A 26,349-nucleotide genomic window follows, 5' to 3' on the forward strand; every position below is an offset into this window, starting at 1 on the left:
TCTTCATTTCTCCCAAGTGGCCAAGCGACGCGAGCGCCCAATGTGGGATGCATGTGGCATTATTTATCATATCAGTGCAATGTCTGGGCATGGAAGAGAAAGGATACGTAACCACTTAGCTGCCGCTGGCGTTCTGGGCCGGCTCATTGACGTCACTGCCCAACTGAAACTTCCGAGGCTCATAAAGGCACTCAAATGTCGATGGAAGGAATAAATTTCACGCCTGTCAGCATTTGTATGTGCACATAATCTTTCCTGACCAATGTGTTGTTACTGTCGCCGTTGGTTAAAAAGTAGCGACAGACAGCACTGTAGGAGTCTTCGAATGGCTACTATGTATTGATAGTAGGCCAGCGACACTCACTGGGTGTAGAGGGCAAAGCTGAGGTACTTCTTTGCATGGCACATGCATGACTCAATGGCTGGTGGGCCGAGCAGTTTACAAACTGCTAGTAAATTCTTAAACTAAACAGTCACTGAAGATATGCCTTTTGCTAAAAAACCAAACTTGTACAGCGAATTTTTTTTTTTTTTTTTGACAGCACAGCTATCTGTAAATCAATCATTGACATGGTTTTGATATCATTAGTACTGATAAGTAGCATTTGTGGTGTCATAGTTTTGCAGGATTTTGCATTGATAGGAGTACGCAAGATGTCCTTTGGCAAAATACTAGTACAGTTGATATTTCCACACTTTGTAACCTGAAGTGCAGGAAATTTTCGGAATGCCCTCAAAGGGCTCCAAAAGGAACCTCCTCACCTGCAGACTGCAGAACCTTCATCGGAGGTAAGCTTTTTTTTTTTTACATACGTAGCGCACGACATGCCTGGCTAGTTCAAAATGTCAAGCAATTTAAAGTCAGTACGACAACCGGTGCTGAACGTACGGAGAAAATAAATTCCGCCAGGTTACAGAAATGTCGACCCTAGCTATTTCAACAAGCGTGATAACGTGGAAAAGGAGACGTGCCTGTTACGTACCGGTGTTGCCAGGAAGCACCGAGTGGCAAATTATTGGACATTCCTGCGCGATAACTTGGTAGATCAGCCATCGATATAGGCCGCACTTGCTCAGCTGTTTGTGCCCTGGAATGTTTTTATGCTGATTAGGCACTGGTCTTGCCTAATGTCAACATGAGAGAAGACCTTGAATGCCTCAAATTGAATCAGTGCATAAAAAAAAAGCTGAAAAAGGTTGTTTCGTTGCCTGTAGCGGGAGTACAGTAAAACCTCGTTACAAGACACACTCAAGGGACCCAGGAAACATGTCTCTTGTAACCAAGGTCTCTTGTATGCAATGTTGCTGACACGGCGAACATAGGAAGACGAACCAAACCGTTTTCATCCAAATGTCTCTTATAACCAAGTGTCTCTTGTAACAGTGTCGCTTGTAACTAGGTTTTACTGTATATGAAAAGCAGGAGACATCAAATGTACGCAGTGAGGCACATCACAAGCATTTTTATGAAGGTTACAATGTTCGCTGTCACGTGATAAGTCCGGCTTGCATCGATGATATCCAGTCCACACTTGAAGTCATGAATCGCCCCCGGGCTTTCACTCTGCTATATTAAACCCCTGTCCTTTTTCGTGCTGTGGCAAAGTTGTGCCTCTTGTGACAGAAAATTGCGCCACTGGTGTGGTAAAGCACAGGCTGCAGCTATACCACTGGAGCGTGCCGGTGGCATGCATTGTGCCTCTCAAGGCCGTATTTTCGTGAACCCAGACTCCATGTCCAACAAGGTCCGCTCACAAATGACTCAAGGTGCCTTCATAATGTCTGGCAGTATACCCCCCACACAACAGCTCGATTCAGCATAAAAGTAGTGCACACAAAATTTCAAGAAATCGGCACTATTTGTTTTACATTTACGCTAAAAACTTTCCACAAGATGTTGCACACCGACCATTTAATGTGCAGCAGCCTACCTGGATCTGCCAACTGATAGTGTGAGGTGACGAGTAACTGCAGCTTTTATTGGCACATGACCTCGGGGAGAAAGGAAAAAGGAAAAAAAAGGCAAGACCTGTCAAACCTTCATCTCAAGCCATCTTCCTGTCTGGGAAACTTGCACCACGAAAGAAAAAAAAAAGAGTAGAAAGACTGGTAAAACCTCCATCTCACACAATGTTCAAGTCCGAGAGCCTTTTCAGGCCTGTAGCAAGTACGATGGTGACAGCACGTTGTAAGCAGGGCATCAGCTATGCACATTTCAACAGATGCTGCTGGCCAACCGCACGTACGAGGAAGCTACGGCAGAACAATTTGCTAGTTGTCCTTCGTTGGCACCTAGGCAGCAGAGTCGTCAACTCCCCAGGCTGGTGCCAGGCATGTTCATCATGTTGTACAGGGTGTGCGAGTGAGACCCCATGTCGCTGTCATTGTCACTGTTGTCGGTGTCAGTCTGCGAGTCGCCGTAGTGTGGGTTCAGGGACAGTTCACAGTCAAAGTTGTAGCTCGGGTCTTGCTCCAGCTCCAGCTGAGAGCCCAGCTCTGGCTCCAACTGTGTGTGCACTCGGGCCTGCATGCCTGCCTGCAAGCCGGCCTGGGCCTCCATGGCTGCAGTAGGGTGCTGCATGCCTTCGGGTAGCAGGCCTTGGCGCAGCATGCCCTCATGCAGCATTCCCCCGTGTAGCATCAGGCCTGTTGTCTCCATCCCTATCTGCATTCCGGCAGGCATGCCGCCATGCATCTGTGCTGCACTGTCTCCCTCTCCGTGCATGCCATTTTGGAATTCCTGCTGGCCGACTGTGCCTGCCTGCAAGGCTGTCGGAACCTCAACCTCGTGGATGGTCGCCTCCGGTTGCACATAGTTCACCTCCTTGGTGCCCTCTGCAGCTGACTGCTCAACCACCTCTTCCTGGAGCACCTCTTCGGAGGCCGTTGCCTCGTTCATGTCGGGCTCTGTGCCTGGCTCCGACTGCTCCTGTGGCTGTGACTCTTGCGGGGCCCCTGGCTCAGCCGGGGTCAACTTGACGATGTGTGGGGACGGCCGTGGTGGCGGCGGGATGCCGCCCATCCGTGAGGAGCATGAGTTGCTCGACGTCCCAAGTGTGAGGCCTGCAAGAGGCAGCCTTTTAGTGCGCAACAAGGCCCTACATAGCTATGGTTCTTGGTTATGTGTGCACACTGGGCAGAGGTTTCCACTTTCTCTGTGTCGGTCATAAGCCACACATTATATGCTGTAACTGGCTGGACAAGAAACTTCGAGCATGGATAGTGCTGACATTGCGGTTAAAGGAAACTTGGGCAGAGAGCACCTTATTGTGCAGATGCTTGTGAACGTATCACCTGAGCGTGAACCATAATTGTGATAATGAAGACGTCTTAGTAGCGCTAAAAGGGGGGACACCTGAAAGGCACACACAGGACATATGCTGGTCCTACAATCATGGCTGGCTATGTGCGAGCTTCAGAAGGAAACATGCGAATTTCAATGCCAATTAAGGTTCTATGCATTTCTGCGACACTTCACAGTGCTTTTATGAGCAGTCCTTGCCGGAGCTTTGATAGATGTCGTGTTTACAACTATGTGTTAGCTGCAAAGGCTCTCAATTTGGAAATGATTATTCTGCGCAATCATTAAAGCTGACATGGTAATGTCACTTCCGCCACGTAAAGCATTCAACATATACAATTTCGGATAAGCCCCTCGTCACTTCCTTGTGGCGGCACAAAAGAATGCGAGCAAAAAGAGAAAGCGGGGCGCCGGAATCCCGGTCCCTTCCCTCGTGTGTGCGCGCATGCACGGGGGGGGGGGCGGCAGCAAAAGGGGGCGGGTACCCTGGTGCGACCGCAGGTGGCTGGCCAGGTGTCCGCTCTGGGCAAAGGCCTTGTCGCAGATGAGGCAGTCGTAGGGGCGCTCGCCCGTGTGCATGCGCATGTGGTTGCTCAGGTGGCCCGTCTGGGTGAAGCGCTTGTTGCAGACCGGGCACGAGTGTGGACGGCCCCCCGTGTGCAGCCGCATGTGGTTGTTCAGGTGGCCGCTTTGCGTGAACGTCTTGGTGCACACCTGCAGCAGCACCAGAATCACGCGGTCATGTGGGCTTCTGCAGCGTCCTCTTTGTCCAATACTCGCCTAGGAAAACAGTAAGGACACCTCAGGCCGCGAGCGTCGACAGGATTTTGTCTTGAGGAGGGGCAAACCTGTTGCATTGCAGGGGAGAAGGGGAGAGGGGGGAAGGGGGCATTGTCTGGCGTGGCTGGGGGGAGGGGGCAAGTTCTCCTTTTGCACCCCCTGCTGACTTTCATGCCTTGATTGATTAATTGTAGGGTTTGTTTAATGCGCTGACGCAACACAGGCGATGAGGTGCGTTGTAGTGGAGGGCTCTGTATTAATTTTGACCACCTGGAGATCTTTAACGTGCGCCGAAACGTTTTTGCTTTTCGCCTCCATCAGAAAAGCGGCCGCCGTGGCCAAGAATCGAACCCGCGACATAGTGCTCAGCAGCGTAACCTTAGCCACTGAGCCACCGCAGCGGGTGACTTTCATGCCTTAGGCCCATTCCTGTTCACTTGAACCTGGTCAGACGCTTATGGTGACAAGAAAAATTCGCTTTGCCGCAGAGCATGCAAGTCCTTCCAGCTTTTCCACGGAGTACGTGCTGTTCTGTTTGCTCTCTCGCACAGTGAAAATGCTGTATGAAGAACAGAAACGTGCATAAAGCATGCAAAAATAGCAACACGGAATGTGATGACGTAATGAGAACACCATAGGTTGGGATCAGGTATCCTGCTGGCCTCCTTGACCCTTTCAATGTCCCTTTCGCACTTCTGCTAGTAATACTTCTGAGGTGAAGGGCTCCCCCAAGCTTACCACATGATGATGATGATGATGATGATGATGATGAGGCAGCCTTGATGTACACGAGGACTAAGTTGACGCCAAGCACACACCACATCTGTGACAAGTAAAACCACTTGCACGTCAGTAATTTTCACCTACCCCTCGCGACACTCCGTTCCCAGGTAGATGCAAGCCCGAAACTTCCTGCGCGCATATATCGCCGTCTACTGGTCCGCTTGGAACACTCATTCTGTTCATTTGAAAGAACTGCGCTTTAGGCCCCAGTAGGTTAGGGGCAGAACCGCAGGTTTCGGATCGAACAACCTGCATTTGAGCCTTAGCAATGCTTCTTTTTCTTTTCATTATGACCTATGATTTTTTTACACTAAAAACATTGTTAGCTCAATTCTACGCATAAGGGTAATTTGGTATCTTTTGGGTCCGTTGAAGAGGCAAAGCGTGGCATACCAAGTTCTGCATCGCACTGGAAGTGCCAGGCTTGTCCCCACCTGGGAACAAACAGAACAGCGCCTGCCCTCCCCTCATTTTGCCCATCCCCCGTTCCCTGCCCACATACCTGGCACTCAAAGGGGCGCTCGCCCGAGTGCAGGCGCAGGTGGTTGGAGAGGTGTCCGCTCTGGGTGAAGCGCTTGGCACAGACGGTGCACTGGTAGGGCCGCTCGCCCGAGTGCAGCCGCTCGTGGTTGTTGAGGTGGCCGCTCTGGGTGAAGCTCTTGTTGCAGTACTTGCACTCGTAGGGCCGGTGGTTGGTGTGCATGCGCGTGTGGCTCAGCAGGTGGCCGCTCTGCGTGAACTTCTTCTTGCACACCTGGCACTCGTACGGCTTCTCCCCCGTGTGCAACCGCACGTGGTTGTTCAGGTGGCCCACCTGCAGGCGGGCAGGCAGGCACGAGGGCCTCCTTTACCGTGTGCCAACCCCCAAGGCGTGGCCACGCTACCAAGCACGAGGACGCAAGTTTGACTCCCACTGTTTCTCTGACAGAGGTGAAAAACAAAGTCTGAGGACACCTACGTAGGGGTTCTGAATGCGGAAACATTTATGTCCACTTGAACGCCTGAGATGCTTTGCTTCCACCCCGTGTTCTCAAAGGGCTTCGTTCTTTGCCGCGTGACATGACTTTCTTTGCGATCTGCCTCTACTTTACGCCTTCAAATGCCTTTAATCTGTGTCCTACGCATTGTGCTGCTGCTCATTCCTGCTGCCATGTATTGGGACAGTTAGTGACGATGGTGGATTTCGCTGCCTTTCTGTTCGCTCGCTTGGCTGCGTTCTTCTGCTCCCTTACTTCGCCTGCAGTGCACTGGCATGCAGGCCACCTTGCGCTACTCCAAAGTTTAAACGCATGCTATGGATTGCCTTCTGCTATGGAACGCTTCAGAGGTGCGTGGTCTATGAGCTGTTTTGCCATTAGAGACGCCGACGTCAACACCAACATTTCACGCGTGCAGTCATTTAATGCGTTCCCGTGAAAATGCCCGTGTGTGGGTTGAAGGTACAATGCGCATTAATGATTCCCTGGTCATCTAAAATAATTCGTAGCCCTCCATTGCATCGGGCCTCATAGTCCAAATGTAGCTTCAGTTCACGAAACCCCACTTTCAAACTTCCTTGCTCTCCCGTTGCGAGTGCCGAGAAAGAGACTTGCAAGAAAGAGATGTCTGTGCAAGTGACACAGAGGTAAAACTACACCACTTTGCTGCTGCACCTCTTGCCAGTGTTATGGTTGTTTCAGCTGGAGTAGCTTTACTTCATGTTGTGCTCTTGCACAGGTTGTGCAGGGGAGGATGATACTTCGCACCTTTGCCATTTTCCCACCATGCTGTTGACACACAGTCTTGAAAGGAGAGTGATTCTATCCTTCCCTACAGCAGCAGCTCCTATCGTATCTGGGACTGTTGTGAAGGGGAGGCAGGGTTGAAGGGATATGTTACAGGCTGTGTGGTGCTGAGACAGTTCACACTAAAAGTTTCGTCATTTAAAACCATGCTGAACATCTTGCAGTGATTCATCAATAATTACATTAGTGAGCAGTGAAAAATTGTTTCTTGTTGCTCGCCACCCAAAGGCCTTTTTATGGGTGCATGTGTGATTTACAAATGGCACTTATCTCTGTATAAGCAACCAGCTGTGGGGCATATAATGAACAAGCAAACACTCATGTTAAGAGTCTGTGAGGAAAGGCAGTGGTCCTGGGTTCAAATACTGGACCAAGATAAACTTTTGTTCAACTGCGAAGTTTGTGGAAAGCTGTTAGCATTCCTTTATAGCTGTGTGGCTGCATTTCAGGTGGATGTCACATTTTCCTTTGTGCAAACACACAAGTCTTTCTAGAACAAGGAACATGAAAATTTTGGTCTGTCTCCTTGTCCGTCTAACGCAGGAATCAATCAGAAATGATACTGGCAGGTATGCTTGCTAGTGGATCACTGACTCACTGGCAATTGATAGGCCGCTGGGTACCTACCAGTGGTGACCGATCAGTGACTGACCCATGGGTCTCCAGTGGATCACATGACGAGGAGAGGGAGTGAGTTGGAAAGGGGAGGAGGAAAGTAGGGAGTTGGGAAAGGAGGAGGGTTATGGGGAAGTGGATAGTGAGGTAGGGGAAGGAAGGATGACGGGGTGGGGTCGCGAAGAGGAAGAGTGAAAAGGTAGGTAAATGGAAAAGGGAGAGGAAAAAAAAGTAGAGGTTTGGCAGAGGTAGATTAGGATGGGACGAGGAATAACATTAGGGAAAAGGAAGGGGGGTGTTACCTGGCTGAAGAAATGCTGTCACTTTTTGTGTGTGTGTGTGTGTATAGGAAGCATTCGGTGTGGAATGACTAGACTACTTGAAACCAAGAACTGGGGGCTGTAGCAAGAGAACCTCAATTCTTGATGCCCACTTAGGTGGGTCAATGCGAACGCGTGCCTACCTGCTTGAACTTCTTGGTGCAAATGTAGCACGAGTGCAGGGGCGCCTGCTGGGAGTTCTTCCCCGAGGAACTGCGGCGGCTCGGGGGAGGTGGCGGGGCGGGTGGCGGTGGGGCGGGCAGCAGCGGCATGGGGATTATCTTGCCGCCAGCGTCCACCAGCCCCTGTCCATCGGCTGCGAAGGGCGCGTGCAGCTCCATGTGGTTGTGCAGGTGCAAGGGGTGCTCAAACTTCTTGCCGCAGATGTAGCACTGCAGTCGCATGCACGAGGACTCCAGGGAGGCTCGCTTGGAGCGCGTGTTGTGCGCTGGCCCCACCACTGCGTTCATGGGGGGGTGGGGAGGAGGAAGAGGAGGAGGAGGGGGCGAGGGAGGAGATCCCAGCTGCGATGAGCCCGGCCCCGACGGAGGCCCGTACGGCGAGGCCATGGGCGCCACCACACACTCATACTGCACGGGCATGGAGCAGAAGTCTATGAGGTTCATGGCCGGCGTGCTTACCAGGTCCTGCACGCAAGGCGGCGGTGTAGGCCTGGGTGAGATGAGTCACCTGCCTGCAGCAGCAGCACAAGTCTGTGAGCGTGTACGCACGTACAGGAAAGCCGCCACACATGCCTCGCCATGTGTGCTGAGTGTGTTCATACAATGCCGGCATTACCAGAAATCTCTAGCCATGTACCCCAGAACCCACCGGTGGCCGCTAATGTCGTGATGTCAGAGCAGTGCACACATGGCCCTACCTGCATGCCATCTCCGTCCAAGGCCATGGTCTCCTCTCAGTGGGGGAGGTGTCCCCGCAGACCAAGCTCCACTTCTGACCTGGCCACCAGGACGGTGGCAGCAGCAGTGGAAAGGGTCAGTTTGGCCAAATAAAAGGGCTCAGCCTGGGAGCAGTGGCCTGTCGGTGGAAAGTAAAATAGTGCTCTGATCAACTTGGCTGAAAGAACTGCATTGAGGCCCTCTTTTGTGCAACACTGCGCATTCAAAATAGAGTGAAGGGCTTCATTAAAACAAACTCTTCCCAAATTGGAACTCGTATTAAAAGTGCTTCATTGTAACAACTTGCTTGCAACTGCTTGCTTGTAGTTGCATGCTCATGTATTAAACATTCTGAAACTAATGTCAACAAGGATAAGGGCACCACCAAGGACATCAGAGCTGAAATAAAAGAATTCAAGGGAACTCAGTGTTTTAACTCTGTGATGCAAAGCATTCTTTTATAAGCAACCAAAGGGAGAACCAATGGTCAACACGTTGAATGCAGCCCAGTGATTTGGCATAGATGTTTTTGAGGAACTGAATTCCAAGGCTGCCAGAATCAAGGCGACATTAAGCTTATCTAGAGGTGTGACAATATAGCTCACTGAGGAGTATGAGCAAGCTTTCAATAGAAACAAGATTAATTGCTGGCTTTTCACCAAAAAGTATAGTTGAGTTCGACGAGGCATTGCAGGAGCAGGGATATGGCATGGAGTACGACGAGTCGAACAAGTACCATGACAAAAAAACCTAAGAGACATGTCGCCATGACTTCTACAACCGGTGTTGCCAGCGTCCGAATCCTACTGGGTGCCGGAAGGGCGCTGGAAGATATCCAATGGGGTTGATTTCCCGCGTGGTCTACATGACGTCACCGAATTGTAGCCAAAACTTATTTGCATGACGCAGGCTGGGTGGTGTTCTGCCTCTCAGCCAATCGCGTGAGACCCCATGGGAAACTAACTCTGCTAGATATCTTCATGTGCTCCTCCGGATGCCTTCCGGCACCCAGTAGGATTCGGCCCCTGTAGTGCAGCCAAGTTTGACAAGAGGTTCAAGGGCTTTCACTGGCAGTGTAGAGGGGATAGTGATGAAGAATGTTAAAGTAGGAAAGGGATGAGCATGAGATGGAATTATCAATTTAAGGCTGTGCTTTACACGAGCTCTGCTACTATGAAAAATGTCAATATAAGGATGTGTTTCATAGCCTGCTGAAGAAATGAAGCAGTAGTGTATTACCTTTAACATGTATAATGAATTAATTTGAAAGGACTGGTTCTATATTAAGGCCGTGCTCGTAGCACTCCCCCAAATATATCTTATTCTTCACGCACTCAAATCCAATTCTTATATAGTTATCCTGGACCTTAGGCAACCAAATGTGGTCATGCCATGCACACCAATCGATTCTGGCTGGGAGTTCGCATGGAACAAAAATTGGATGATTCAGCCTGAATGCATAAAAAATAAAACTGTCTCTTTACCATTGCCGCTCCTCGCAGTTCTTGTGGAATGAGTGTTTCACACATGCTCAAGGGGTACTAAGCAACGCTGTGACATTCGGTGTTCAGTTGCAAGTTAAATTTCATTGACCAGAATCGTGCATAAAATCAAAGTGTGAACACTTCTTGCTGGCCTCCACAGATTTACTACAAGTGCTCACATATGCAGAATTTTTTTTTTTTTTTCGTATCAGCTAGCTGGTTCACCTATACATTGATGCACATAAGAATTTCGTATCGGACAAAAAAATCTTTCACCCTCACACACCTTTAAATCCACAATGCGTTTGGAACGTTATATTATCAGAACATTGTTCAACAACAAAAAAATCGTTTTCTCAGAAATTAGATTATGCACGGATGTGGTTATCTGTGATTTGAAGATGCCTCTCCACCAAATACTGTCATCTTTCCAAGTTTGCCAAGCTAGGCTCTTATCACTGCTATGTTTCATTCAAAACGCAAGCAGTCCTGGTAACAGAGTGCATTGCAAACTGTAAGCATTTTCGTCATGATGTATGCATGCCCTGTATAGTTTCGAATGGTGTTTTCCTGACCATCGAAACACGTACGGGCGCTCCGGCCATAAGCGGTTCTAAAATAGGGGTAAAAACGTTACGCAGTAAAAAATACATACTACAGCATTTTGCTTATTTCGCGCTAGTAAGCTAGCTTCGCACGACCGGCCGCTTGAACGCATCGTTTGCAGCAAGAATATTTTGTGGCGTAAAGGGTGGCGCTAACTGCCGGCACGTCTTCACGCCGAATGCGTCTAATTGGCGTCTAGACAACGTAGTAGAACAGGGAAGTTCCAAGAGCAGACGACAGCCTGCCCTGCGCACATGTGCGGATTGATCGTAACATTCTGCTAGAGGAAATGTAATAAGATATGTGCGCGTGCGGGGGATCGAAGCCGGCTCTTCGCCCACGTCGGCACACGTCGGAAGAACCTGGCTAAAGACCTCGTTCTGCAAAACCTGGCCGCGACGCCCGTCCGGGGCCTACGGGCCAGAGTTTTTCTTTCTCGTTTTCTACCGTGCGGCGATGCGGCCCCGGGCCGCAGAAGAAGATCTCACCTGCGGTTCGAGACCGTCGTCTTCTTTGCTGACCAGCTGGCACCCCCGGCGGCAGTGGACAGGCACGGGGCTCGTAGTGCGCGTGCCATGAGCTCACCACGAGGCTCGAACCACGAGCGCCATGAGCCGGGCATTCATTTGCGCATGTCTCCTGTGACATCTCGCCCAAGTTTGCGCCAAAAACTACGAAGGACGTCTTTGAACAGTTGCTACAGCCCGAGCGCCGGTAATGAACGCTGCACATCGACGTATTCGCCTTATTGATGTGCAGAGCGAAGAAACGAGACTTTCAAGACGCTGCACGAGTAAGTACAAGAACTCCTTCTTAGCTGATCGTTCAGAGCTTGAAAGCAATTATTCCGAATGGTTTTTAAAAAAACGCGCGCTCTTGTTGCGGTACAGCATAAAATGCAATTCAGCTTGTGTACCTCTATTATGTAGCAAAAACGTCTTAAACAGCATAAAAGTGTAGTTCAAGTTTCTTTATGTCTATATTATGAATTCTATGAAAATGGTTTAATTTGCATCTAATGAAACCGAAACCAACTACTTTAGACAAAAGTCACGTGGTATTTTAGCATTGTTAAAAAAAAGTTTTACGTGTCTTACTAACTTTTAGATTAACTATTTTTACAGTTGCAATACATCTCATCAAACGCCAAATAAAATAAAACTGTGATTTAGTTTTAGGTATAGAGCGACAGTAACGGATAATACAACAACTATTAAGAAAACTGCAGAAGTGGGAGACGTGCTGGGGCAGGTCGAGAGAACGTCGAGGTGGGCTGCATTAGTGGATGTTGTGGAGCAAGCGTTGACGGCTGGTTGTTTAGTTTGGGTGTGCAAGAATATCTGTGATGAGGACCTTGAAACTATGTCGCATTTTGACAATGCTCACTTGACTGACTCCCTAAAACTGATGTGACGTTTCGGCTAAACATCGTTACGCTCGTGCCGGCCGGAGTCCCTTTCCGTGCTTTATTCGGCGAGGGAACCTCCAGTAGGCACCTACGGGCGCCTGACATCTTTTGTTCCTGTCGGCTTCTGTGCTTCAGTCAACGCAATGGCGCATACCCAGCCGAGTGTAAACTGCAGTCTGGATGACATCGACCTCAACAGTCTAAAGGTATACGAAACCATCCTAAACTAGTAAAACTGCCCCTTCACCTAATTTGCTCGTGCTCGAGCGCACAGGGTCGCTGTAGTGTCATTCGCCCTACTACTTTCGCCGAAATCTTTGGAGCTTATATCGCGTTCTCCTGTCGCCCGCTAGTGCTTAGCAAAACACCACTGTAGTTATGACGTGAAATAACTGAATCTCTGTAATAATGTGTTCAGACGTGCACCATGAAAGTCAGCTGGTCGACCGAAATGCCTCCTTGTTTGCTAGGCCTAACAAGTTTGGTATCGCTAGCAGAGCGGTTCCTTTTGTAGGTGCGTGGTTCCTGACAGATTGCCCTGAAATCTAGTGAGCTCGCTGCGTACGCACGTGCCATGCGTGATTAGAGACGACGTTTGCTGCCCTCAATGAGAGTTTCAAGTCTCGCTGAAATGTTCAGCTCCCCTGCCTCGCTTTCGCCCCGCTCACGCCCAACCGGAGGCGAAAGCAACATATCATGCTTTCTAGCGTTCACTTCCGGCATGGTTGCGTCTCGAGCAGCTCGGTCTGCGGTTTCGTTTCTGAATTTGAGCTTGTTTTGTTGACCTCCTCACTGAAGCAAAAGAAAAAACGTTCAACTCCGAGTATATATTATTTCCTTTGAAGAGGCCACTGCCCTGTCCCGCGGACCTGGTATCGGCCTCTCTCGTCTGCTTCCGTCACTGCAGTGACTGGGCCGATGCCCTGTCCCGCACTCGCGCGCAACTTCTCCCAGGAAGCGCACGCCCGCATTCTTTCGCGTCCGACCGGACAGGCCTGGCAACACGAGGGTGACTCGCCGTATTGCCGCTCACTCGAGTTGACCGCTTTGCCGCAACGCCGGCTAAATAAAGTTCCTGGTTGTACCGTATCGGGCAGATGTGCTTCGTTGCGTGTAGCGTGCAAATAAGTACAAGCTGCAGACGCTGCTCCGGACGGGACGGCCTAGCGCAAGCTCGATCGGCTGTCCGAATGAGGCATTTATAGTTCGACCTATACGTGATCGAAGGTGTTTATTTGTCGAAGACCTCGCGTTTTTCCCGTGAACCTGCCAGGCAGCGCCCTTCCGCTCCGACTGTGTAAACGAAACTTGAGAAACGCCCTGTGGCCGACTCCCCTGAAAATTTGAGATTCAAATACCGCGTTTTCTCCTGGTACACGGTGTCGAGTGGTGCCAGTATCAGGGGCGAAATTGGTTCCTTTGCGCCCGCCGGTTAATTTCGTTCAGAGGCATGCAGTATTTTTTTCTGCACATGTGGGCTGATCTGGCGGCGTGCCAGACAGCTCTGATCGCAGTGCGATAGTAGTGCCACATTGCCGCCGACGATGCAGGCATCACTGGTGTGCTTTTACTGCACATGACTCATTGAATCCGCTCTGATGACTGGAAAGAGTGGCACTCTGCCAGCAATTTAGCCTTCTTTCACAGAGGCCTCACTGTATTGTGGTGTCCACACTATGGGAGAGAAGGGGTCGATGTTCGCACACCTTTACTTAATGTCAGTACTGTTGTGGTTATATAAATAAATTATTCATGGATGTGTTTTGATCTCTGTTTTGCGTCTTCAGGATATATGATCATTGGCTGTAATATTTCGGAAAAACTTTCGTCATTGGTGTGTTCAAATGACAGGGCAGTATCCTTTGGTATTATTTGTTCCCTCGTTTCATCATTGGAACTGCAGTTCCAATGTTTTTCTTTCAGCAACTGTTCAAATATTTCTATTTTTTATTTAGATAGCAGTTTGCAACAGCTCAAATTATTTTTCTTCCAGGTTATTCATATGATTTTTGCAATAAGGGGCCGGATAACTTCTGCGGCTGTGACTTCTTGTATGCAAAGTACAACCATAGGGCTCAAGTGAGCTTCGTTACTGGTGGAGATGTGCACAGTCTTTAGTGTGCTTCTGCCACCTGTCATTGAAAAAATAATGCACCTGTACTGCTGAAGCGCAATATGCCGCCCACAGCATATAACTGCGGGCTTGTGTTATCTAGAATATCGGGCTATCTTTTATGGTTCAGGGCTGTTTGCGTGCCTGCGTTTAATGCCTCGGTATGTTTGTGTTCCCTTCAGTCAGTGCTGTGGTGACTCATTCTTGCATTTTCGAAAAACATTCATGCAGTCTATTTCAAAGCATTCAAGTGCTGAAAGGCTTGTGAGGAGGACGTCATTCTCTCTTAAATATTATAATTTTATTAGGCCGCAGTTTACTAAGGTATGAGTGAACGCTGTGCACAAAATGACACGAACACTCTTGATGTGAAAGCAGCAGTTTTGGACTTTTACATTATACGTAGATGATCAGTCACAGGGAAACGAAATGCAGGCACAAAAATGTGAGTAAGAACACAATGGTTGTATCCAAACGGGCAAAATTAAGGTATACAAAATAAGTTGGTTGCCTTTCATTTTTGTATCTGCGGCCATGCCGTTGTTTTATGTTCATAGACAGGATTTCTTGATCGGTGCTTTCAGGTTCATGTCTTTGTGCCTTTGGTTTATATCGGCCTGACTGCCCTTTGGTGGTCCCAGTGTTAAAAATTTTCGTAGTAGTATTTTCGATTGCAATTATACTGCATGTTGATTTTTCTCTCAATGGTGTGTTTCAAGGAGAAGTCCATTGCCACAGGGTTAACAAAAAATATGCTGATATGGTAGTGTTACATTGTCCTCAAAGTGCAACAGAGAAAAAAAAAACATTGTATGCGTTATTTTTGGGACCAGTCACAATCAGGATTTACCAATGAGCTAATTGTGAACCTAGTGTGACGAGGAAGGGCTTTGAGCAGTCGTGCGTGCAGTGTCATGGCTCTCTTCTTCACAGGCCCCGCGCTGTTTTCGTTCTCCTTTTAGCTGGTAACATGTTGCTCATCTTTTTCCTGCAGGACCCAGCGGGTATATTCGAGCTAATTGAGGTAGTCGGAAATGGTACCTATGGCCAAGTGTACAAGGTGTGTACATCTTTTAGCCCTCTCGATGTTAAAGAAGAGGTTTTTGGCGTTGCTGTTGACTGCCTGCCTTTGCACATGCCAGGGCCGCCACACCAAGACGGGGCAGCTTGCAGCCATCAAGATAATGGATGTGACTGAGGTGACTGACCTTATGTGTTCAGCATGCGTCAGTGCTACTGGCTGTGTGACACTTGCTTGCGGAAAAGGCTTTTCTGTGTGCATGCGTTGAGTTTTAATGTGCTTTGCTTCCGTACAGCTTAGTATTGGGCTTGATAAAAGACTGTAGGGTAACGTCAAAGTGTGACGTCGTGCAGGTGGGATGACACGGGCATCAGTGGAGGCGGGTTAATACCTTGTGCAGTTCTTGCAGGATCTGTCTCGTAGTGTAGAGAATTGACGGAGCATTTTCCTAGTTGGCATAGACTTTCCTGTGCCGGCACATAAGCTATGTTTGCAAACTCTCAGTGGCTAAGGTGTTGTGCTGCTGAGCACGAGGACACGGGTTCGATTCCCGGCTGCGGCAGCCGCTTTTCTGATGGAGGCAAAAAGCAAAAACTCCCGTGCGTTCGAGATTTTGGCGCACGCTGATCAAAATTAATCCGGAGCCCTCCACAACGGCGTGCCTCATCGCCTGCGTTGCTTCAACGCGTTAACCCCTACAGTCAATCGATTTGCAAACCTGTTTTTGCACTTCTGTAGCCTCAAAGTAGAACAGGTTTGCCCTTCAACACAAATATGGTCAAAATGTAGGCAGTGAAGAACTGGAAAGCGTGTTTGGTTAGTTTTACGCTTGTTTTCCTTAAATTAGTTATGAGCCAATATGGTTATCTGGGAATGCAATGTTAAATTCTGAAAATTCCTTGTCAAGTCGTGTGCACACAGTTTTGTCTTCTTGTGGAGATGAACATGTCTGATCTACATATTCTCTTGTTTTGTCACCTCGCAGGATGAGGAAGAGGAAATCAAACTGGAGATTAACGTTCTGAAAAAGGTGTGTAATCGATTCAATGTGGCTGTGCTGGTGGATTATCATTGTGCGCGTGTATCCATCAGCTTCACCGTAATTCGTAGTGGTTCACAGAAAATCAAATGCAGTTTTTGTTTTAGCTGCTGATTCAGTTCCAATTGCAAATACACGAAATGCTCCAGTTTTCTAACCCCTGACCACCTGACTTTTCTGGGGGCTCCGTTCTTTAATTTCATCACTTCACGCTGGTCATTCGAAATTTTGAACAGAGTTTTATCATTTTTCAATCTTCCCCGACCTCTTATTTGTGCACCTTCTTTGTTTTTGTTTTTTCTCATTACCAGCAATTAAATTCATTGTGTAACGAGTAAGTAAATGTGTGACACTCTGGGACACTCAGCATTAGCAGTTCCCCTCTTTGATTGACTGGAGGGCTCTCATAACAGTCAAGTGCTGACAGGTTATTATTGCCCTTTCAGTATTCCCACCACCGCAACATCGCTACCTATTACGGGGCATTTATACAGAAGAGCCCGCCGGGAAAAGATGACAAGCTGTGGGTGAGTTGCCTTGTTCCTTTCCCATGTTGGCTGCGCAGAGTGTCATTTATTGGGAAGCTGATTCTCACGACTGTTGCTCTTGTTCTTTCAGCTGGTCATGGAGTACTGCGGTGCTGGTTCAGTCACAGATCTGGTCAAGTGTAAGTGCCTCAAATGTGTAAAGTGGGAAACCATTTTTATATTTGTACAAGGCAACAGAAAAGACTGCTTTCGGTCAGGTTAGCTTCTATCGTATCACTTGCCTTGTTGCAGCAAACGTTTATTCACCCTCTGATGACAGCAACTACTTCGGTGTCACAAGTGCTGGCGAGTAAAAAAGGGACAGTTATGTTCTCACAAAGTTGATTTTTATTCTTTAAATTTTTATGTGGAATGGTACTTGTTTGTGTTTGCAAAATGGGTACTGAAATTCTTTTCTATATTTTTATTTTACGTGGAACAAAACTTGTTTTTGTTCGAATGAGTGCTGAACTGGACAGCAATTGAAATGATGCAAAGTGCGGCCACTCACTTTGCAATCGGGTGGCAGCCGTTGACTGTGACAAAACCTGCAGTTGAACCAATGTCGCATCTGAGGAATTGTTTCCATGTGCTCGTTATGCTAGCCTTACTGTCCAGTGGGGTTCCACAGTGCAGTTAGATTGCAATTGTACGAGCCCCGGTTTCCAACAGAGAAGGGAGAGCATGCTTGACATGAGAGCAACCATTGTGGCATCTTGCAGCAACTAAAGGCCAGTCTCTGAAGGAAGAATGGATCGCCTACATATGCAGAGAGATCCTCAGGGTGAGTGAGGCTGTGCAGCTGCCGTTATACGGCTTCTAGTGCCGTGGTGCTGAGCTGTCCTGCGTTTGCTCTCTCCCAGGGGCTGAGCCACTTGCACGCCAACAAGATCATACACAGAGACATCAAGGGCCAGAATGTGTTGCTCACTGACAACGCTGAGGTGAAGCTTGGTGAGTTGGTTCCATCTGCATTGCTGGGGAGCAACTGAGCTTGAAGTTAACGAACTGCGACAGAAAGAACCGAAAGAGAGTATTTTGCGAGTAGTTTCTGTTGGTGCTAGTTACACTAATTGTTTAAATAAGAGAGTAATGTGGTTATGAAAATGTAAGGGTGTTTGGGGAACACGCTAATTGATTCTACTTTTGTGCAGTGGACTTTGGAGTGAGCGCTCAGTTGGACCGTACGATAGGACGGCGGAACACATTCATTGGGACTCCTTATTGGTGAGTGGCTGCGAGTATTATCTGTTGCCTTGGTGCCCTGCTTTTGTCCTCCAGGTATGCCTGTTGCAGGGGTGAGACAGCTGCGCATATTGCGCCTTTTTGATACAATTCCATTTTCCTGCGCCAAGCTGCTCCAAAAGCATGAAAATTGCGAAAATTGCGCCAAACTGCTCCAGAAGAGCCTGAAAGGCACGGATTTTGATGCTCATGTCAGTTCCGGCGGGGACGAAAGCCTCCTGCATCCCAGTGACCGCTTTTATTGTCGGTCAATTGCAAACACAGAAATGGCAGAAATAGAAAGACTGAAATGAAGCAAACGATAGCTTCTAAAACACGATTGGCTTTCTGTCCGGGTTCGCTGAAACGGCCTTCCCGATTAGGCATCGCTGTGGCTACAAACATGGCCGCCGCCTGATCTGCCTGCTACTGCCTACTTCACGCGCTCACTGCGCATCGCCGATATTTTCCCTGGTATATTTTACGCTATCAGCTGGGTTCCAGTCTATTCATTCTATCAATTGTGGCTTTGAACAGTGACGTTAACGCGAGGATATGGTTTGAGATTGGTGCGAGATTACGAGAAGTTGCGCGGCTCGTAAAAAAGTTTTGAAATGTGGGGTCTATGACTTCGACGTGGTTTGTCCTTGAGTGCGAAACGTGGTGCGTGCGTCTATAATCGGGTTCGTGAATTGAACTTTTTGGCTCGTTGTGGTGTTATAAAATGCTGAGGTGTTGCTGTGCTTCGAAGCGCGATCGCGAGCCTTGGCCCTGGAGGGAACGGTCGGCACGAAAGTTGCGGGCTGCGCTGCGGCACGCAACCTGTCCAGGCAGCGCCCAATATCTGCAGGACTGCATGGTTGCCATAGCACGCGTCTAATAACACTTGATGTATGCGAAGTGAAATTTAATGCCCAAATCTACGTGGCTAAACAGTAACGCTACTCAAATGATTACCGGGTGGACGTGCGCCCCACGGACTGCAACGGGTAGGCAGGTTGGGCTATGCGATCGTTATCTCGAAGTTGCTCAACTGTTGCCGTGACTACACTCGTTCATACAACGCAGCCTGGGATTACAAAAATAATAATTTTAGCATTAAAATGGCAAGAAAACACGCCACAATAGCAGAGTCCTTAAATTTGATAATGTTAACGGCAGTTTTGTTGTCAGTGTTGCGTACATCCGCAACACAAAATCACTAGTTAGGAAAAAGGTAGTGCAGTTAGAACTTTGTGATACTCTTAAAAAATTATTTCGCGTAAGGCTGTTCCAGTGTTCTGGGTATTCAAAACTGATTGGAATGTGTACTTGACCTTTAAAATTGCTGAAATTATGATTTTTTAAGCCCACAAGACGATGTATTAAATGTCCCTACCTGCTCCAAATCAAGATTCTTCTGCTCCAAAATCGAAATTTTGCTGCTCCGAAAACTGCTCCCAAATTTCTTTGGGCTATCTCACCCCTGCTGTTGTTGATAGAGCAACTACGTTATGAAGATTCTGGCCACTGTCCAGCCGCAAAGGGCAGCCAGTTGGTGATACTGCTGAGCCTTTTATGAAAAAATGGCTGCTTTCGCCAGTCTGCCAGTGGATGCTGTATTTTCTGTAGCGTGCAGCTCAAGCTAACTTGTTTACCTCCATTTGTTTGCAGACCAAGGTTCTCGTGTGTATCTTTATTTGCGTTGGTCACCCTTTTGTCTTTGTTAGTGCCTCGTGACAGATCGCATTGGGACTGTACACAAGCGCTTTGCCTTCCATTTATCTTTGCCATTGTGGAGTTTCTTTGATTGTGCTATAGCTTGTGTAAATAATTTTATTTCTCTTGTGCTTAGAGCTTAGTCGCATCGTTCAGTAAACTTGAAGGCCTGCTATTCCTAGTGTGAGGTGCACTTCTTTTCTTCACGATTCAACTGAATCGACTTAGTCTGTTAAGATTCGTGCATGATATGATAAGGGAATTGCAAAAAACTTGCCGCGGTGGCTCAGTGGCCAAGGCGTGGCGCTGCTGAGACCAAGAATGTGGGTTCGACCCCAGCTGCAGTGGCTGCTTTTCTGATGGAAGTGAAAAGCGAAAACGGCCGTGGGTCAAGATTTCGGCGCTGTTAATGATCCCCAAGTGGTCAGAATTAATCCGGAGCCCTCCACTATGTCGCGCCTCATAGCCCAGGTGTTTCTTCGTCGTGTTAAACCCCGCAATCAAGCAATTAATTAGAATTGCAAAGTTCAGTAGTTCCTTCAAGTAATGTGAATGCTGCCCTTCTCTTCTCTGCCAGGATGGCCCCAGAAGTGATCGCATGTGACGAGAATCCAGATGCCACCTATGACAATAGGGTAGGTAACATGCACGCAGTTGCCAGTAGCAGTCGTCAAGGTTTTAAGGACAGCAAGCGTTAACTTGTCAGGTGTTGATTGAGTTCATGCAAGCCAGTGCTAATGAGGTGCAACTTCTCGTGCATGCCCATTGCAGAGTGACCTGTGGTCTCTTGGAATCACTGCACTGGAAATGGCGGAATCACAGCCACGTGAGTATCTCTTGATGCTCTTATTATAGGCCAACTGCACTCAAAATTTCGACCTCTTGAAAACACTATTTCCGTATAGTCTCTCCTGGAAAAAAAAAAAAGCAACATGCAAAATACAACAGCTGAAATATGTGCGTGGACGCTGCAAGCGGTCAGCGAAAATCAGCGGTTTTAAAACCAAAATTGAGAAGAGCGCGGCCATTGATTGGAATGACGTTGCAGCCGTCCAGCAAGCGGCCAGGCGGTCAGCAGCTCGGGAGCGAGCCTGCGCGAGCTTACACACGCACGGAGCAGCAAATGGGTGAAGCGTGTGCAGCAGAGCTCGACAGGTTCTCCAGCTGCGTGGCTGGCCAAAGGAAGAAGCCCTTGTCGGCTGGAGCGTCACAAGCGCGTCATGACTGTTTACGCGATCCGCTGGCAGGTGCAGCGTGGTCTGCGGCAGAGCTTTTTTAAATGCTTCTGACTGCTTAATGAGGCACTTCATTGGGCTACCACTCGTGTCCCAGCTGATTTGGGGCTACTTGCTACACATTAAAAATAAATTTGATCAAGATGAAATTTGAGTGCAGTTGGCCTTTAAAAACTCTGATCTCGTGACAACAATTTTCTGAGCGGTTGAGAAATGTCTAAAGACGAGTTGTTAGGTTTGGGGAGGAATATGTTCAACACGTTGGGGTCCACTTTGTCCGGCCACTGGAGGTGTGGCACTTTCGTCCTTGCGCAGCCCTGTGCGACATGCACCCCATGCGGGCGCTGTTCCTGATCCCGCGCAACCCCCCTCCCCGGCTCAAGTCGCGCAAGTGGGCCAAGAAGTTCCAGAGCTTCATTGAGACGGTGCTGGTGAAGGACTACCAGCAGCGGCCCTACACGGAGCAGCTGCTCAAGCACCCCTTCATCAAGGACCAGCCCACCGAGAGGCAGGTGCGTGTGCGCGCATACTACGGCGGCAGCTCCAGAGTCCAGTGTAGGCTGTCTTTGGGAGGAGGGGGGGCGGGGAACGTGGTTATCTCGATTGTCAGACCACAGTTGTATACTGTGGGCCGTGATCTCCCCTTGCCTCCCGACTGTGGTGCAGGTGCGCATCCAACTCAAGGACCACATGGACAGGTGCCGCAAGCACAAGCGCTCCGCTTCCGGAGCAGGGGGGCCCCGGGAGGTTCCCGGAGGACCGGATGACTACCGCTACAGGTTGGTTGTGCTCTGCCACGCTGCACCTAAAAGTGGGGCTCCTTGGAAAGGTTGTTCCGCTGTGTAAGCTGTCAAAAGGAAGGACATCTGCATCGCCTGTAATTAGTTGGTCACCATCGCCGTTCTTTCCTCTGATTGGCCTACAAGCTAAATATTGTCGTCGTGGAGTTGGCTGTGAAGCTAAATCGCTGTCATCCAATCAGAGGAGGAGGAATCAGCTGGAGGGAAGGGGGAGAAAGGCGGGAGGGCGCAGCAACTGTGGGGGATGGTTCGAGCGTATCAGTACCCACGTGAGTGCTTAGCCAGCTGTAGTACTACTCGAGGTGTGTCCAGTCATGACACTCCACCCCGCCTCCTGTATGCCGTGATCACTCTCGGCAGAAGCAACAGCAGTGTGGGAGCAGCGGCTTGCTTGCATGCGAGACAGTATGCAGTGTTTCATAGAGGGGCTGCTGGTTGCAGAGATGTAGCGCAAGTAATGGAACTCCAGTGGATACGGTGGCTGTTGACGCTGAAAATTGGGGATGCATTATGAATGCGTTCAGTACTGCTGTTCTGCTTCTTCTCTCTGACTGTCATTTCCTCGCACAACTGCCATGCCCTGGGGAATGGGGGTGGTGGTCCACCAGTGAGGTGACTTCTTCACCCCCCTTTGTGCCCCCTCCCAGTGGCAGCGAGGGCGAGGACGAGGACGGCACAGCAGGCGAGCCAGGCTCAGTGGAGCCGGCGCAGCGCGACCTGACCTTGAAGCGCAACTTCCAGCAGCTGCAGGCCCGGGACGGCACCCTCACGGCCCCCCAGCAGCCTCAGCCGCAGCCGCAGCCACCCGTCAAGCCACCCGAGCTGCCCGCCAGGCCACCACCCGTGCCACCTCAGAGGGTCATTGGTAAGAGCCCCCTCTGCCCTTGTTGGCCATAGAACGGGCTGTCACTTGTGCATACTGTGGTAGTGTCGCAATGCAGTGTACCTCTGTGGCTGGTTTGAGAGCGAGAGGCATGCGGCCCCCTGTAGTGCATTCTTGTTGGAGCCTAGTGAAGCCCGGAAACGTGTTGAAAAGTGATAAGCTGGGCCCAGCCCAGTTCTCTCACAAATGGAGCAGAATGCCAGCCAGCTGCACACCACATTCCTGCAGACTGCGTGTTGTGAAATTTTGCAAGCAGCTGTTATGGTGTGGGCAGCGATGCCTAAGGGAAGGGTGTGCCCCCGCAGTGGTGCCTGACCCACCGCCCCCCAGCAAGCCCCTGCCCCCCATTCCTGTGGAGGAAGAGCGCAAGCCCGCCACCCCTCCGCGCAACCACCAGGGCGCTCGAGGGTTGCCCCACCAGCAGCCCCTGCCTCCACCCCCCAGCAGACCCCTGAACCGGAGACCAGAGGTGGGTTGTGCCTCTTTCTGGCGCCGCGGTATGTCCAGCTTGGGGGCTATTGATCAAATTGTAAGGGAGGAAGGAAAACTGCTGGTTTCGGGAAAGCGCCAATTTTTTACCTTACAGTGTGGGAAAGTTGTAGTTGAGAGCAACGTGGCTTCACTTGCATGCCAAATGCCGGCTGTGCGCGCATCAAACAAACCACCCCTCGCTCTGTTCCCATGTGTGCGCAGGAACTGGAAGTTCTTGCACAACAGCTGAACGAGCTGGCCCTGAGCAGCGGAGCCGGTGGGCGGGGCTCCAACGGAGCCCGGCTGGCGCCTGCCCAGAGGCTCAACGGGGCCCAGCCAAGGCCGCCCGCAGCCGCTGACCTCGAGGGTTCCGACTCGGACGAGGACGATGGACTAGTCCAGAATGATGGCACCATGCTGGCGTCGGATCCACCGAGGCCCCTGTGAGTTGCTCAGGACCTCGCTGCTCCCTGGAGGGGGTGCACCTTGGCTTTGTCGGGGATCCCTCTGCATGCAGACTGGCTTGATCACAGTGTTAAATACAAACAATCATGCTAGTTGTTTGGACGTCTCCACTTTTCTTGGCAACCTATTGGTGATGGCTGTTTAGCCGAGCGTTCATATTTATCTAATTCATTAAGGCGGCATGCCAGTAGCTTGCAGTCGGACAGGAGTGTAATGGGTGAGGAGGAGGGGGAAAAGGCATGTTTATCAGGTTGGTGCTGCCATAAGGCAGTCCTGAATACTATCAAGAGTAGGGTTATTAGAGGGTGTGCCTAGCTAGGGGATGGGAAATTTGCCTTCCTCACTAGCAGTACAAGTGGTGTAGGTTGTGTGGATGCTTTCTAATATTCATACCTGCCAGGTTTCCCGAATTTTCATGGTTTTGTACGATTGTACGACCGAAACAAAAATCTCCCGAAAACGCACCCGTCTTCGGCTTAATCCTTTTCCCAGTGTGGCCACAATGCGCCGGAGGCATACCTGACATTCAAACCCGACATCGTTATCAGTGAAGTGCTTAAAGGAGCCATGAAGAGAAAACACAAGTTTGGTTCATTTGAAAGATTGCCTCATTAGAACCATAACGACACCACTTATAACGCAAACTTCGCTCAAATAAGCTACATAATTAGGAAAAAAGGAAATGACCATGCGACCCACCAGCTCATTTTCCGCAACAGAACCTATGATGTCACTCGAGAATGCTCTGCGATTGGCGGAGGCCGGCAAAAGCAAACGCATGTTAGGCAGGGCTTACAGTTTGCATAGCGAGCTAAATGCCCGTGAAACATACTGCACATTCTTTTTATGACAAAGAACGGTGGAGTAAACGGTTGAAATTCCGAACGAACACGCAAGCATGTGCGCCAATGCGTACGAAACTACCGCCGGCCGAGCTCGACATCTCGCCGTCGCGCAGACGAATTTTCAGGTTCGAGGCTCTTAGGGGCCAACGAACCGTCCCAGCACGCACAGCCGCCACCTTGCTTGGTATCGTAATCCCTTCACAGGAGGTTGGCCGTCATATCGCCAACCAACAAATGTAAAAATAGAAACGAGGGGAGTAAGGAACAGCAAGCAGCGACGAGATATTGACAGTCGTCGCAGTTTCGGAATGGTGTTGGCTTGCTGCTATTGTTAGGAGCTCGTTTCCAGTTTACAACCACTGAAAACTTCAGTTTGTTCGAGTACTTTACAATGAAATTTCGTTGCTACGTTTTGAAATGCCCATGTAGTACGGGCAAATCGTTGAGGGAGTGCGACATCCCCGGTGAGGAGGTCATGTGCTGCCCAACGACGAACCTCGGCGAAGCAAGTGGCTGCGTTTTGTGAACTTTGCAAATGGAGGAGAAAGAGAGCTAAAGGAAGTACGAGTGTGCTCGCTTCATTTCCGAGGAAGTGATTACGGCAGGGACCCTTACGTTAGCTCACTCCTGGGACATGCTGGCGCTCGTCGCCGACTTCGTCAAATGGTCAAAGCGCTCTGACCTTGGGGGAAAAAAATGCAGTAAACACCGCGCATTGACGCTCGTATCTTTCTGGTCGAAGCAGAGAGCTCGCGCGAGCGACTTTCCATACACGATACCGGCCAACTGGCATAAGCGATACTGCTACTGAAATTGAAAATACGGCACATACGTACCAGTCTGTATTCGTCCGTCGCGACGGGGCTGACGAGGCAGCGGTGCCGACGGCAGGGCATTCGTCTGTTGTGGCTATCGCGGAGTGGTCGCTTTCTCGTCCACCGCGTATCCCACAACTCTTGCCGCTCGTGCACTTAGAAGCATTGAGCGTTCAAGTGGTGTGAGGTTGTTAAATGTAAGCCCGAGCACCTCGGCGAGAGTTTTGTTCTCCGGATCAGGCGATTCCATGACTAGGGCTGCGGGTGCACTAGGTTTTACTAGTATTTTTAAAATGGCCGCCGTCTCAGTCGACTCCCGCGTGTGGGTGCTATATGGAGTCGACGTACTAAGTATCTGTTTCATGGACCGGCTCGTATGACGCCATGGTTCACGTCGCGGAATCTGCAATTTTAGCGGGAGATTTAAAATTTTGGCTTAAATTGCCTTATTTCTCAGTGAATAAAGCATCATTTGCTTCCGGGAAAGCGCTTGGGGTACTATGAAACACCTAATCTTTCGAATAAAACAAACTTTTGTTTTCTCTTCATGGCTCCTTTAAAAAGTGTAGTCGGCCATGCTAAGACAGTGAACCTGTTCGTCTCATTGTTAGTTTACTGTTTTGTTGGTAGTTCGGGCGAAGAAACAGTTCATTTCCTGCTATCTTGTAAGTAAATTGAAAAATGTATGTAAAGTTACCCATTCTGTTGTTGCTACTCCCCCCACCCCCTCCCCTCCCCGCAAGGCTTAAGGGGGGAGGTTGGGTCCTTGGACAATTTTTTTTTATTTTTAGTGCCAGCTTGATGAAAATTGGCAGTCTTGAGCAGTTTTTATGCTGATTTCAAATATGTAATTGGTTTTAACATAGCAGGATTTGTTAAAGAAATACAGTGATTTGAAATCCATTTATTGAGGCATTTCTTCCGGGGGTTTAGAGCAATTTCGCTTCATCAAGCTCAAAGATGAATTATATGGTCATAATGCCGAAGGTCCACTCTGCCACGCTATGCTATTTTTATTCATGTCAAAAGCTTTTGCAAAGTATGAAAAAAGTGAACATTTTATACCAACAATTTCTATAAAATTATTTCATCATTACTCAATTTTGCTTATAGGTGAACAGCGACAGAGTGATAAAAATAGCATAGCCTGCTAGATCAATTCAATACGAATACAATGATTGATACCAGTCTTGTCATCCTAGCTCAAGAGCAACATAACAAAACCCCCGCAAG

General features: G+C 49.2%; 2 protein-coding genes across 9 annotated transcripts in view; one reads left to right on the forward strand and one right to left on the reverse strand.

Annotated features, from left to right (window-relative positions):
• Positions 1–76: 76 nt before the first annotated feature.
• Positions 77–11,348, reverse strand: LOC144169959 (uncharacterized). 2 transcript variants are annotated; one of them, XM_077699422.1, is made up of 6 exons: positions 11,061–11,348; positions 8,464–8,621; positions 7,727–8,230; positions 5,367–5,678; positions 3,787–4,015; positions 77–3,063 (listed from the first exon to the last, which is right to left on the reverse strand). In XM_077699422.1, exons 2-6 carry the CDS (start codon positions 8,488–8,490, stop codon positions 2,309–2,311), a joined length of 1,827 nt encoding a protein of 608 aa, XP_077555548.1. In that variant the 5' UTR covers positions 8,491–8,621; positions 11,061–11,348; the 3' UTR covers positions 77–2,308. The 2 variants fall into 2 exon arrangements, with proteins under 2 accessions (XP_077555548.1, XP_077555549.1); XM_077699423.1 differs by having other exon boundaries at positions 7,727–8,277.
• A 465-nt stretch (positions 11,349–11,813) lies between these two features.
• Positions 11,814–26,349, forward strand: part of Msn (serine/threonine-protein kinase msn) — a 45,859-nt gene continuing 31,323 nt past the window's right edge. For 4 of the 7 annotated variants that reach the window (XM_077699430.1, XM_077699433.1, XM_077699436.1 and 1 more), the window contains exons 1-16: positions 11,814–12,186; positions 15,088–15,153; positions 15,236–15,292; positions 16,100–16,144; positions 16,600–16,680; positions 16,772–16,820; positions 17,403–17,464; positions 17,544–17,634; positions 17,835–17,907; positions 20,180–20,237; positions 20,374–20,428; positions 21,153–21,349; positions 21,504–21,616; positions 22,285–22,502; positions 22,826–22,989; positions 23,214–23,434. In XM_077699430.1, coding sequence (XP_077555556.1) covers positions 12,124–12,186; positions 15,088–15,153; positions 15,236–15,292; positions 16,100–16,144; positions 16,600–16,680; positions 16,772–16,820; positions 17,403–17,464; positions 17,544–17,634; positions 17,835–17,907; positions 20,180–20,237; positions 20,374–20,428; positions 21,153–21,349; positions 21,504–21,616; positions 22,285–22,502; positions 22,826–22,989; positions 23,214–23,434 — 1,613 coding nt within the window. In that variant the 5' untranslated portion in view covers positions 11,814–12,123. The remainder of the gene's footprint in view (positions 12,187–15,087; positions 15,154–15,235; positions 15,293–16,099; positions 16,145–16,599; positions 16,681–16,771; positions 16,821–17,402; positions 17,465–17,543; positions 17,635–17,834; positions 17,908–20,179; positions 20,238–20,373; positions 20,429–21,152; positions 21,350–21,503; positions 21,617–22,284; positions 22,503–22,825; positions 22,990–23,213; positions 23,435–26,349) is intronic. The other 3 variants (XM_077699432.1, XM_077699434.1, XM_077699435.1) reach the window with 2 other exon arrangements.

Source organism: Haemaphysalis longicornis, unplaced genomic scaffold, assembly GCF_048455015.1.
Source record: "Haemaphysalis longicornis isolate Haplotype H1 unplaced genomic scaffold, Haemaphysalis longicornis Haplotype H1 scaffold_2, whole genome shotgun sequence".
NCBI classification, from domain to species: domain Eukaryota; kingdom Metazoa; phylum Arthropoda; class Arachnida; order Ixodida; family Ixodidae; genus Haemaphysalis; species Haemaphysalis longicornis.